The sequence below is a fragment of the Salmo salar genome, chromosome ssa18 (assembly GCF_905237065.1).
Source record: "Salmo salar chromosome ssa18, Ssal_v3.1, whole genome shotgun sequence".
Classification (NCBI taxonomy): domain Eukaryota; kingdom Metazoa; phylum Chordata; class Actinopteri; order Salmoniformes; family Salmonidae; genus Salmo; species Salmo salar.
In genome coordinates this window covers 29,879,337-29,893,210 of record NC_059459.1, presented here as the reverse complement: position 1 = coordinate 29,893,210, position 13,874 = coordinate 29,879,337, and the positions used below count along the sequence as shown (strand labels likewise).

General features: G+C 40.5%; 1 protein-coding gene across 32 annotated transcripts in view; it reads left to right on the top strand.

Annotated features, from left to right (window-relative positions):
* LOC106577193 (calcium-activated potassium channel subunit alpha-1) overlaps positions 1-11,512 on the top strand; it is a 383,781-nt gene extending 372,269 nt beyond the window's left edge. For 23 of the 32 annotated variants that reach the window (XM_045701020.1, XM_045701017.1, XM_045701015.1 and 20 more), the window contains 3 exons: positions 1,646-1,870; positions 4,936-4,964; positions 5,932-11,512. In XM_045701020.1, the coding sequence (XP_045556976.1) occupies positions 1,646-1,870; positions 4,936-4,964; positions 5,932-6,083 (406 nt within the window). In that variant the 3' untranslated portion in view covers positions 6,084-11,512. The remainder of the gene's footprint in view (positions 1-1,645; positions 1,871-4,935; positions 4,965-5,931) is intronic. The other 9 variants (XM_045701026.1, XM_045701025.1, XM_045701028.1 and 6 more) reach the window with 1 other exon arrangement.
* The last annotated feature ends 2,362 nt before the right edge of the window (positions 11,513-13,874 follow it).

Below are 13,874 nucleotides of genomic sequence, written 5' to 3'. Positions count from 1 at the left end.
TGTTTATCGTAGACACTTATGTGATTAGATAACTCTACAAACTAGATGCATTTCGACTTCAGGCCTCTAACACAGAAACATTTTTATTTGAAATAAATCTGCTTTGAAATCTTATAACTGATTAGTTTTCAACCACGCCCTATTAACTTTCTGTCATGTATTTGTTTTTAATAAACTGAGTGGTTCGAGCCCTGAATGCTGATTGACTGTATGACAAAACAGTTTTTTTTACTGCTCTAATTACGTTGGTAACCAGTTTATAATAGCAATAAGGCACCTCAGGGGTTTGTGGTATATGGCCAATGTACAGTACATTCAGAAAGTATTCAGACCCAGGATTGTGTCGAGGCACAGATCTGGAGAAGGGTACCAAAAAATGTCTGCAGCATTGAAGGTCCCCAAGAACACAGTGGCCTCCATCATTCTTAAATGGAAGAAGTTTGGAACCACCAAGACTCTTCCTAGAGCTGGCCGCCTGGACAAATCGGGGGAGAAGGGCCTTGGTCAAGGAGGTGACAAGGACCCGATGGTCACTCTGACAGAGTTCTAGATTTCCTCTGTGGAGATGGGAGAACCTTCCAGAAGGACAACCATCTCTGCAGCACTCCACCAATCAGGCCTTTATGGTAGAGTGGCCAGACGGAAGCCACTCCTCAGTAAAAGGCACAGCCAGAGCCCGGACTTGAACCCGATCGAACATCTCTGGAGAGACCTGAAAATAGCTGTGCAGCAACGCTCCTCATCCAACCTGAAAAAGCTTGAGAGGATCTCCAGAGAGAATGGGAGAAACCCCACAAAAACAGGTGTGCCGAGCTTGTAACATCATTTTCACGACTGTCTAGGACCAGTGGAGATGTGGAATCAGGAGCAGGAGACAGAGGGCCGGAGCAACTGTGTTTTAATAATAATAGTAACACCCAATAGCCGTAGGGCACCAGGCGCGTGGCGAAGTCTGCCAGGGGAAAAACACCTTCCCAAAATAAGCGCACTGGAAAAAAAAGCGCACGGGGCGCAGCCCGGCAATAATAATAGACAATAACAATTTACAATCACAACTGTCCTGAGTGGACAATAAACAATCCCGCACGAGAACCCCAACTGAAAATACACACTAAATAACCCCCCACTAATGACAAACACAAAACAGGTGCGAGATAGACAGACAAAACCAAAAGACACAGAAACAACGATCGGTGGCAGCTAATAGGCCGGCGACGACGACCGCCGAGCGCCGCCCGACCGAGGAGGGGCGCCACCTTCGTTAGATACTGTGACAATCATACCCAAGAAGACTCGAGGCTGTAATCGCTAAATATGCAAAAATGTTTAAAAAAATGTTTTTTTCTTTGTCATTATGAGGTATTGTGTGTAGATTGATGAGGAAAAAGATCGATTTAATCAGTTTTCAAATAAGGCTGTAACGTAACAAAATGTGGAAAAAGTCAAGGTATCTGAATACTTTCTGAATGCACTGTACCATGGCCAAGGGCTGTATTCAGGCACTCTGCATTACGTTGAGCCTAAGAACAGGCCTTAGCCGTGGTATATTGGCCATATACACCCCCCCGGCCTTATTGCTTAATTATACACGGACTAATCAGTATTGTTCTGTTTTCTACCAACTCCTATCCTTTCCTTTCTTCAGGTATGTGATCACCAACCCTCCGTATGAGTTTGAGTTGGTCCCCACAGACCTGATCTTCTGTCTGATGCAGTTTGACCACAACGCGGGCCAGTCTCGGACCAGCCTTTCCCACAGCTCCCACTCCTCCCATTCCTCCAGCAAAAAGAGCTCGTCTGTCCACTCCATCCCCACCACCAACCGGCAGAACCGCAGCAGCAAGGCTCGGGAGGCTGGCCACAAACAGAAGTAGGTGGAGGAGATGTGTGTGTGTGTGTGTGTGTGTGTGTGTGTGTGTGTGTGTGTGTGTGTGTGTGTGTGTGTGTGTGTGTGTGTGTCTGTGTGTGTGTGTCTGTGTGTGTTGTCTGTGTAGTGTGTGTTGTGTGTGTTTCCAATCTAAGTTTCCTGTGCGTGTTGTGTCCCCAATCTAAGTTTCCTGTGCGTGTTGTGTCTTTGTAGAGTTGTGGCCAAAAGGAGAGTGTGTGTGTCACTGTTTGGGTCAGTTATCTCTGTCTGTATGTTTATTGGGGTTTGGGTTTTGTTTCTGAGATTTTGTGGTCAATGTCTATGTCATGTTTGTGCAATGTTTGCTCCATGACCATCAGCATGTGGTCCTTGCTCTGACATCTCTGCCTGCCTCCATAGCTACTGTACCATGATCTAATCAATGGAACTAAGGGGAAACTTTGATGTGCATTGTTTTCACTGACAAACTGTCTTAAAAATTTCCTTCGACCTCTTTGAACCTGTATTTAAGCATTATTTTAAGAACGCAAAATATCACCGAAAGAAGATAAGGAACATAGGTCTTTCTATAACAATCATATGTTGTCTTTGTACCAGGCCGGTGACGGGCATGGCAGGCATTTTGTCTCGATAAGACACAGTACAGTGCATTCAGAAAGTTTTCAGAGCCCTTCACTTTTTCGTTACGTTACAGCCTTATTCTAAAACTGATTAAATTTGTTTTTTCCTCTCATCAATCTACACACAATACCCCATAATGACAAACCAAAAACTGGTTGTTTAGACATTTTTGCTAATAAAAAAAAAATACAAAACTGAAATATTACATTTACATAAGTATTCAGACCCTTTACTCAGTACTTTGTTGAAGCACCTTTGGCAGTGATTACAGCCTCGAGTCTTCTTGGGTATGACGATACAAGCTTGGTACACCTGTATTTGGGGAGTTTCTCCCATTATTCTCTGCAGATCCTGTCAAATTCTGTCAGGTTGGATGGGGAGTGTTGCTGCACAGCTATTTTCAGGTCTCTCCAGAGATGTTCGATCAGGTTCAGTCGGGGCTCTGGCTGGGCCACTCAAGGACATTCAGAGACTTGTCCTGAAGCATTTTACATTTTAGTCATTTAGCAGACGCTCTTATCCAGATCAACTTACAGTAGTGAATGCATACATTTCATACATTTTTTTTCTTCTTTTTTTTTCTCCGTACTCCGTACTGGCCCCCCGTGGGAATCGAACCCACAACCCTGGCGTTGCAAACACCATGCTCTACCAACAGCCACACGGGACTCCTGCGTTGTCTTGGCTGTGTGCTTAGGGTCATTGTCCTGTTGGAAGGTGAACATTCGCCCCAGTCTGAGGTCCTGAGTGCTTTGGAGCAGGTTTTCATCAAGGATCTCGCTGTACTTTACTCCATTAATCTTTCCCTCGATCCTGACTAGTCTCCCAGTTTCTGCCGCTGAAAACCATCCCCACAGCATGATGCTGCCACCACCGTGCTTCACCATAGGGATCGTATTGGCCAGGTGATGAGCGTAACGCTTGTCATTCAGGAAAAGAGTTCAATCTTGGTTTCATCAGACCAGAGAATCTTGTTTTTGATGGTCTGAGAGTCCTTTAGGTGCCTTTTGGCAAACTCCAAGTGAGCTGTCATGTGCCTTTTACTGAGGAGTGGCTTCCATCTGGCCAGGAAGAGTCTTGGTTGTTCCAAACTTCTTCCTTTTAAGAATGATGGAGGCCACTGTGTTCTTGGACCAATGCTCAGACATTATTTGGTATCCTTCCCCATATCTGTGCCTCGACACAATCCTGTCTTTGAGCTCTACGGACAATTCCTTCGACCTCATGGTTTGGTTTTTGCTCTGACGTCCATTGCCAACTGTGCAGACCTTATATAGACAGGTGTGTGCTTTTCCAAATCATGTCCAATCAATTGAATTTACCACAGGTGGACTCCAATCAAGTTATAGAAACACCTCAAGGATGATCAATGGAAACAGGATGCACCTGAGCTCAGTTTCAAGTCTCATAGCAAAGGGTCTGAATACTTATATAAATAAGGCATTTCTGTTGTTAATATTTGATACATTTGCAAAAAATGATAAAAACCTGTTTTCGCTTTGTCATTATGGGGTATTATGTGTAGATTGAGGATTTGATTTGATCCACTTTAGAATAAGGCTGTTAACATAACAAAATGTGGAAAAGTGAAGAGGTCTGAATACTTTCTGAATGCACTGTGCAGTGTGTTTTTACTTTGACTCATATTGGTATAGCCTGCTTATTTGTTAGTATACGTACCAACAGCATGCCGTGGTTATGGATTGAATGTAACATGATTTACATAGACTAAACCTTTTACCCAACATGACCACATTTTGACCAGAGAAGCTGATGTTCCAGATGATTGTCCATGAATGATAAACGTCATTAAACCATCTGTGTTGACATCTTTCTGGTTATTGTGTCTGTTCTGAGACATGGCATGTCCATGGTCCTAGTTCTCCATCTCAAATGCTTATTTTTAGTTCTGTTTTCAATTTTGATGTGTTTTGCATAATATAATATATAATAAGGAAGTAATAATTGTAAAATGACCCAGAGAATTTGATGTTGATGGTAAGAAAAGACATCATGCTGCTAAGTACTCCCTAAACAGTGATAGATCATTTATCAATGTCCATTCTTAAGCTTAAAGACAACAGATCAATTGAAATGTCTTAGTGTCATTTTAAATGTCCCTTAGCATTTGCCTTCAATGCTTTTCAAACATGGTGTCATCGGGAGGTGAAGTGTAGGTGTTCAGTATCTAGAAACATAAACAGGGCCAAGGGAACATCTGACAACTAGGGTTAGGGTCAATTTAGGAAGTAAACTGAAATAGCATTTTACATTTTGGCAGTGAGGCCTTGATTCCATTAGAAAATAGTCATAGTTGTCAGTGTTTACATACTGTAGAGTGCAGCAAGAGATCCAGTCAGGTCAGTGATTGTGTTTGAGACGTGTTATTTGCCTTGTATAGACTGTAATACCTCACTTACTTAGATGACCTACTTCTCTTTCTGAAGTGCAACAAGGATGAATAGAATGAGCCAAGGTATGCAAGTTAACAATTCTGCATGTCCTACTATTATAATAGCAACCTTTATGTGGGGTTCTAATCATAACTTTGTCCCAGTGGCAATTGATATGACAAGGGGAGGTTTTATAGTCTTTCTGTTATTTTCCTGTAAGGATAAGTCATCATGCCTCAGTTTAAGTTTTGCTTTTGGACAAATGGAAAGTAAAATGGCTGCCGCTGCCTCTGGCCTCTCCCTGTCATGCCCAGGACCATCTCTGCATTGGCTCTTCCTGCCTTTCTGTTTTACCTCCTTCACATCCTAATTCACCTGATTATGCTTTTTCTTTGTTTTCTTCTGACAGAGCCTCTATTTTGTATAATTTACATATTATTTATCATGTTTTTTGGTTTGCTTTATTTCAACTTGAGACAAATTGCATTGTGTGAGGTTTGTGTGTTTGCACATGTTCTTTCCTATTGAATGTGATCAGATGTTGTCCAAGTGATAGAAATAGGTTGTAATCCGTATTCCGTATAACTCTATCAACTGGAGCCACAGAGAGGCAAGGTGTTGCCTATCACACACTATATAATACAAACATGAACTGTAGACATTTGATTACCTAAAGATCATACCTCTCGTAGAGTAGGCTTGAAACCTCCTCAAATTGGCATGTTTCAAACTCATAACTCTGTGGTGGTTTCAGGCGATAGACATCTTGCTTCACCTCAGGCATAGTTTCAAAACATCAAACACTTGTGCTGTAACACACTTGCCTGAGCACTAAGTTGACTGAAACACACACACACTTACATTGACACAGACCCACATGCACACACTCCAAAGTTGAAATAACTTTACCTGGAAGGAAATGAAGTACTTGAAACCTATGATCCCTCATGCTATATAAGGCAGCTACTTAAACTGAGACAGGAATATATGACATGACACCGTGTGGATTATTCAACACTAACACTTTGTTTCTGCCCCATCCCTCCGCAGAAAGGAAATGGTTTACAGATGAACCAGAAAATGCCTACCCACGGAACATTCAGATCAAGCCCATGAGCACTCACATGGCCAACCAAGTCAACCAATACAAATCCACTAGCAGTCTGATACCACCAATCAGAGAAGTTGAAGATGAATGCTGAAAACCAGGCCCCCTTGATGACTCGTGAGAATTCTGGACGCTCTTACGAAAGGAGATAAGAGATGGCGAACAGGGGGGATGATGATGATGATTAATTGTTCCCCACTCATTCTACAGATCAAGGGTTTGACATAAACACAACAACTGGAAGGGGCCTCCTATGTGTATACCTGTAATGTTACTTCCATGCTCTTCATGTTTCATTTATCAATCTTCCATAGAGATGTACATAATGACAATCTAATGAGGATTGTACACTCCCTCCCCCTTAGCACTTTTTGAAATTATTTGAAGAGTTGAAGAGAGAAGATTAAGTACTTCCTGTAATTATTTGCAATAGTTCATCACCTCTTCGTGTGACCAGACTCCATGGCTACTGTAGTTTGAGGTTACTATTTGTTGTTGGAGGATGAGGGTCACGGCAGTTCGCTCATCGTTCATCACATCTCCCAAAGACGCCATTGGGGCTGACCACTCATACACCGTGTCTGTTTCGGTTCTATTTGCACTAAAACTGATCACGTTATTTTGCAACACGACGACGGGAAACATTGACATCTCCCCAAAACAACACCCATCACAAAAATGTCAACTCTTTGGTTGTCGATTCGTTGAACGAGAGAAAGGCTGCTTGTCATTTGAAGAGGTGTACAGCTGTACTGTGTACAGATCCATTACATCACTGCTTAGGGTATGCTACTGTATGTCAACATGATGTTGAGTAATCCTCTGAATGAATGCATTCGAGTCCTGTAGAATGAGATCATCTTGTAAATCAGTTGTTTTGAGACTCAGAGTAGTGTAAGAGATAGTTCTGGGTTAAGCTGGTTGACCGTATATAGCTACACTGTACCTACACCTGTTCTGGTGATATCACAATGGCTATGAATCATAATGATGTTTTTGACCGTGTTTCAAGCTCCTATCATCGCATGGTGCCTGAGCCCTTTTATAACAATACAGCGCAGATGATCAACTTAACCTGAAAACATGAAAGGGACGAAGGACAACCTTGTCCTATCCCTTATGTTTAAACATGAAAAGGGTGAATGAACAACTTTGTCTTGTCCCTTGTGAACACGTTAATTGAGTGAAAGGACAGCCTTGTACACATCTTGCATATGGCATGTGTGTACTGTACGTGGCAGCAAATGTGTCCCCTCAATAAAAACATTGGTGGTACATCTGAGTTAAATGCACAAATTAGTGTCGTCATCTCTCCATCAGTGTGTCTGCGATGGTGGTTCAGCCTCTGAGGGAGCAGGATGTGGGATCAAGGCTTCAAACATGAAAGACGTACAGGAACTAGCTCTGTCTGGGGGTTTCCGATCAACTAATGAACTAAGCAAACACGTTTCTATGCTCACCATCATACCCAGTCACATCACCGATAATACACCATCTATGATTGAGCTGATTAAATGTGAACAAACATTAGCTGTGTGCCCTAAAAATGTGAAGGAAGCATTTAAGCCCAAACCTATTTAAGAACAAAAGAAAAAGCATATCATTTCAATATTTTTTTGTCTGTTGAGAAATTTGGAGAAACAATGCCACATATTGCGTAAAATGGGCATCAGTGGGTCCTCCTTTGACCAGAGCCACCACTGCCTGGCACAGGGTTGGTAACAGAGGCAGCAAAGAGCTTGGATGTTCTCCGCTGCCAATCCTGATGTCATCATGACACCTCTAAACACTATGTTGGTAAACATTAAGGGAAAAGCTCAATCATAGTTTTGCCACTGATGACGATGAAGAACGCTGGAGAATACTGCCTGTGTTTTTCATGTCATTCTGGTCAAGGCGCAAGACAGTGCGTGTTAAAAATTGACCGTTTCTATTTTGTTTTTCATCCAGAGCAGCCCAGACAGAGCTGCAGCCTTGGGGAGGAGAGGGTATGGTGTCACAGATGAACCAACTAAAAACTTCACCTGCATACTTTATACATACAAATAGGATTATTTTATATTCATATGAGCATAATCATGTTGTACTTATTTTTACACATGACGTAGTGAGAAACACTTTGTGAAAGCAATCCATTATTATTATTATTAGGCCTATAATTACATCAGATCATTTTATTTCTAAATTAATCACTGTATTTAACATAATCATACCAAAATGATTCATAACAATTCTGATATGCTTATAATTACAAATGCATTAATGAGGAAGAGTAGAAGTCCCCTCTCTTATCCCTGATAAAGTATAGTGATTAAGGGCACTATTCAATCCATATCGCAGAAGTTCAACATTACAGTTTGATTGAAATTTAAAGGCAATGTTTCCGCTTTAGCAGAGACTGCATTCACAATAAACGCTGCATATGTCCAGTGGTGGAAAAAGGACCTAATTGTCATACTTGAGTGAAAGTAAAGATACCTTAATAGAAAATTACTCAAGTAAAAGTGAGTCACCCAGTGAAATACTACTTGAGTAAAAGTCTAAAAGTATTTGGTTTTAAATATATATATTTGAAAGTATAAATAATTTCAAATTCCTTAAATTAAGCAAACCAGGCAGCATTGTCTTGTTTTTTATTTATTTATGGATAGCCAGGGACACACTCCAACACTGTGTTTAGTGAGTCCGCCAAATCAGAGGCATGACCAGGGATGTTCTCTTGATAAGTGTGTGAATTGTTGTCAAAAATATTAATAGTAAAGTACAGATACCCCAAAAAACGACTTAAATTGTACTTCAAAGTACTTTTCCTTAAGTACTTTACACCACTGCATATGTCGGCTCAATCGGAAAATACATTTACATTTCTATCGCACAATCTGTAACGCTTCAGTGATACAGATTGACTAGAGTCCTAAAAGTCAATATTGTATAACAGATAACATAAATCTAATGAGAGCCCTAAGTCAATATTGTAGAAGAGATAACATAAATCTTGTGAGAGCCCTAAGTCAATATTGTATAAGAGATAACATAAATCTAATGAGAGCCCTAAGTCAATATTGTATAGGAGATAACATAAATCTAACTCTGAGCTTCTGTCTCAACTGTTGAGTGCTCCTCAAAACGTAAATGGGCTTAGTTGAAGGATCTCTGTAGCTGTATTGATAAACTTTATTGTACTGCTCATTTTCATCTGCAGGCAAATACGAATATTGTTGTCTGAGACAAACAGAAATGTGACGTAAACAATCACAAACAAACTTGAGTTTCAATGGGTGTAAATAATACCCAGACAGTGAGCCAATCGGAAAGGTGCATGAAGCCCCGATCTGAGGCATTTAGCCATTCATTCTGTTCTGAGAGTAAAACTGGGTGACCTCTACTATCAATGATTGACCTAAATTAGGTCTCTTAGTAAGGAGAGATACATTGAAGTATTGTTTTGTGGGTGTATAATGTCATTCTTCATGGACATGTGTTTCTAACTATGTGACAGATTGTTGGAACATCATCAGGTTGTTTGCATTGAACAGATAGCCATGATATTATAGACTAAGATAATGTCTTTCTAAAGACCTGTCATTCTTGACAAAAAAAGGACATATATTTGTGTCTAAATATGTTGTGTATATTCAGCCATTATATAGATTTTTCTGAAGCAAAATGTCCTGAGCTTTCTGTCTGTCTACTGGGTGTGGTGCGACTGCTCATAAACATTTTGTCCTGACGTGAACTTCTGAAGCTTTTGTGCTCACATTGTTGTCACACTTTGTAGCAAGTATAATTCTTTTCAGAAAATATGTGAGTAAAAATGTATATATAATTGGGTTGTTAATAATATACTCGCTAGCCTGAAAAACAAGGAATTCATATTTGACACTGACAATGACTTGATTCATAATACATACTATTGACGAAGGACAAAATGATTGTTTTGTCATAAATGGAAAAAAGTGTAAACTTGACTTGAGCAGGTTTAACAGGACCTGGTTATATGAACCATCACAGAGGTGCAGACATCAGCTGCTACTAGTTCAGCTTATCACAGTACAGAGAGAACATACCTCATTTGTTTTCTTGTTAAAATTGTTTCTTTATCAGAGTTTACATTCCATTTTGTCAGCTCTCGTCATTTATGTCACCATAGTAATATCCATTAATTGTTTGAAACTAATTTGTATTATTTGTTTACAGTTTTATTTTTTATTCAGAAGTACTTAAATAAATATCACTTTACTCAGAAATCAAATGGTACAAATCACAACCCAAACAGATGCATACTTACAGAATAGTCTACCAGTGTATTTCATTATATCTGAATGTTTTTTTATTTTCAATACTTGTACCCACAATTTGTGTGACTGTTTTGACTCAAACTGGAAAAGACACTGGACTGAAACCTGTTCTTACATTAAACTTTATCTCTTTTTGGCACAAATACTCCACAAATCTATGGTACTGCTGTATACCATATCATAGGTTCGTACACGTCTTTGCAATGTACGCCTCTAAAGTTAGTGTTTTGAAGTGCCATGGAAAGTGTTGTTGAACAAGCATCATTCAGTCATTCACTGACTCACTAACTCAGAATGAGTAGGGATTGAGTTAGTTCTTCTCAGAAAGGGAAGTAAATGTATGTGACTTATACTGGCATGGAGAACATCCAAGCCATCAATGCCCCCATGCCAGTATTGTGCCAGGCAGTGCTGTAGGTAAAGAGGAGGGCCCATTTCAAGACCCACTATAGCGAAAAGTGGCATTGAAAAGGAGGGAACATGGGGCAGGGACATGGGGCTCATCAACCCTCAAAGTATCATACGTCTGTGTTGGTCGTACTGTCTGTAGCTTAAGGTACCCATCTTGTTGTTAGGAGACTGCAGGGAGAGATGTTAAAACGTGTTTGTTGTGTGGTAGAAGGTCTGAATGACTGAAGGATGCACAGAGAGCACGGGCCAGGCTGTTTCATGTGCTCCGGAGTCTTTTAGTCCGCTTAAGATAGTCAGGACTATGAAACTTCACACATTACTGTTACAGTATGTTACATATTTTTGTTTATCTATTTTGTTACTGTAAAGGATGGATAAAATAACTTATTTGCTGGAAAATGTACTAGATGTAATAAAATGTATAAAACTATGGGGGGATTTAAGTCTTAACAACACATTGAAATTGCAGGAGGCAATTTTTGTTGATTTTTTTAGGAAAAAAAGAAACTTGCAGTATTTTGGGGGGTGGGCTGCCTATCAGTTCGGGTGGAATTCAGGACATTGCTCTCACACGTCACATATCTGATTCTTTGGCACACGGTCATTGCAGAAATCAGGAGTTTGACATAGCAGTCTACTTAGTTTGGATGGATACATGGAGGATTTGATGGTGCTGGGTAGATCTACCTGACTCTGTCAAATATAGTCCGCTGAGAAATATACTGTCTTGTACAAAAAGTTTGTACATAAATTGTACATGGTTTCTTTTTGTATTTTCTCAAATTAAAATGGATGTATTTGTGTTCTAAAACTGGAACGTCTCCTCTCATTTCCTTCCAGCATTAGAAAATGTGTATATTCTTTACAGTGATGCACGTTAGCGTTAGACGAAAATACACCGTAGTGACAATATACAACGGTATAGCACAATCACAAGGTGTTAATATTTAATAATGAATTATTTCACAAGGGGCAATTAAGCAAATATACAGTACATACAATAGTTAACATTAAAACAAACAACACAAAACATCTTGTTGATTAAAAGTTCTGTCCATCGCAGTCTCCCCCAGGATAGTGTCCTAAAGGAGCAGACTATCCTACACATATAATTAGAAAATATATTTTATTTATTATGTCTCTGTGATCTTACAGTTTCCTCCTGGATGCTGAATCATACACGTCAGAAAATATATTATATACAGTGATGCGTTTCCTCCTGGATGCTGAATCACACACATCTACACATTAGAAATATATTATATTTATTGTCAGTGATCCTACGGTTTCCTCCTGGATGCTGAATCAGACATATCGACACATACACATTAGAGAATATATACAATAAGAGGAAATGGTGGTGGATGACATCTATTACATGGATCCTGTCTTTGACCTTGGCTCTCTGGAGCGATAGAGGAGAGGTTGAACTCAAAATGAATGTTTTACATTTTCCTGTTAGCCACCCATCCCCTGATTCCTGCATCCGGTAGCATCACACAGGCATTAGTCTGGATTTACGTTCTGTGACGTGCTATTACCTGCTCCATCACTTACGCCTGTCAGTCAGGCGGGATCCATGGTGATGGTCAGGAATGGGCCTGAGAACACATCAGTCTCTTAGCTCCTATATCAACATAGGGATGGAAAATAAAACATAAGTTGAGGAGGTTGAATCTCTTTGACGGTAAAAGGTGTTACCATCTCTGATTTATATTACGCTTCATTACGGCTGCATTACTTAAATCACAATGTTGAGAAATATTGTGATTTAGAGATGCTAAAGAAGTGTGTGTGAGTAGGGCTGGTGCTCCTTCTCCTTGACATCTCTCAGTAGATGTGTGCAATTTCACACTCCAACGTCAAGCAGCAGAATAGATGACCCTCCTTGGCATTTGTCCTCATTTCTCTCTAAAATGTGCAAACACTATTACCCTTGGGTTATCTAAAGTGGTGTGGCGATGATTCAATGGCTTCCTGCCGCCTCTGCACTCCTTCAGCCTCACCATCACAACACAACAAGCTGCAGAAAGAAAAACAAGAGACAGAAAGCGAGATGTAGAACGAGAGAGCGGGGAGAGGGAAAGAAAGAAGATAAATGCATAGACAAAGAGAGGGGGAGAAAGAGAGTGAGGGTGAGAGACTGACAAGGAAGGAGAGGAAGAAGGAGAGAGATGGGTTGGAGATGATGTTAGTGGCTGTGTTGATTTGTAGCCTGATAAGGGTGGCACCCAGGCAGCTGGAATTGATGGCTTGTTAGTGAGGACGGGCCCCTCTGTGAGATGTTTTCAAAATGATTGATTTACAATAAAGTGGCTCCTGGGGTGTGCACGCAGGCAGAACTGATGCAGATCGATCAAGCTGAAATTGATTGATCAGCCATTTAGCTTGGCAGTGTGTACCGAATGAACCCCCCTTCCCCCTTCCCCTTCAGCACCTCTTAATAAAACAGAGAAAGGGAGAAACACTAGCTAGATACCCCTGGACCTCTCTGCTAGCAACACAACATGAACCGGGCGATATCTGAATAAGCACCATACACTAAGAGGAGCTGGTGTGTAACATCACCCCCATCTCCAGCGCCACATCGCTCTCTGCCACATGGCCTCAAACTGCACCGTTTTTTTTCTCTCTGTCGCCCGCATACTTTCAATATTTCTATAATAAGGCATTTGACCTTTCCATTGTCTTAATGATGGAGGATTGGTTGATTTCCAGTTTTTAAGTATAGGCTTTTTCAATATGATTGACGAGAAAAGTATCGTCCAACCCATAGGGTATCTCACTGTGTACTGTATTCTGTTATGAACGTGTCCCTCTGTGACTTGGAGATACAGTGCTGGTAAAGACACTGTCTAACCGTACCTGCGCCTCAAAAGCAAAATATAAATAATGCTGACTGTCGTTGTCTTGCATTGGAGTCTTTCTTTGTGAGGTAAATAACAAGTCCTGAGGTAAGTCAGTTTATACTATGAAAAAAACACAGCAATTGATGTTGGGCAAAGTAAAGGGCATCTTCACATATGTGATGGTTGACTTTTATGTGAATTCTTGGTAACCTTTTATTCTGATAGGGGCCGATTTAGACTTAGGAAATGTACACCTTTCCTATGCATGCCTTTCTCAGTATTCAATTGCATAACTGGCTCTGCAGGTGTGGCTACCTTGCACGCTTT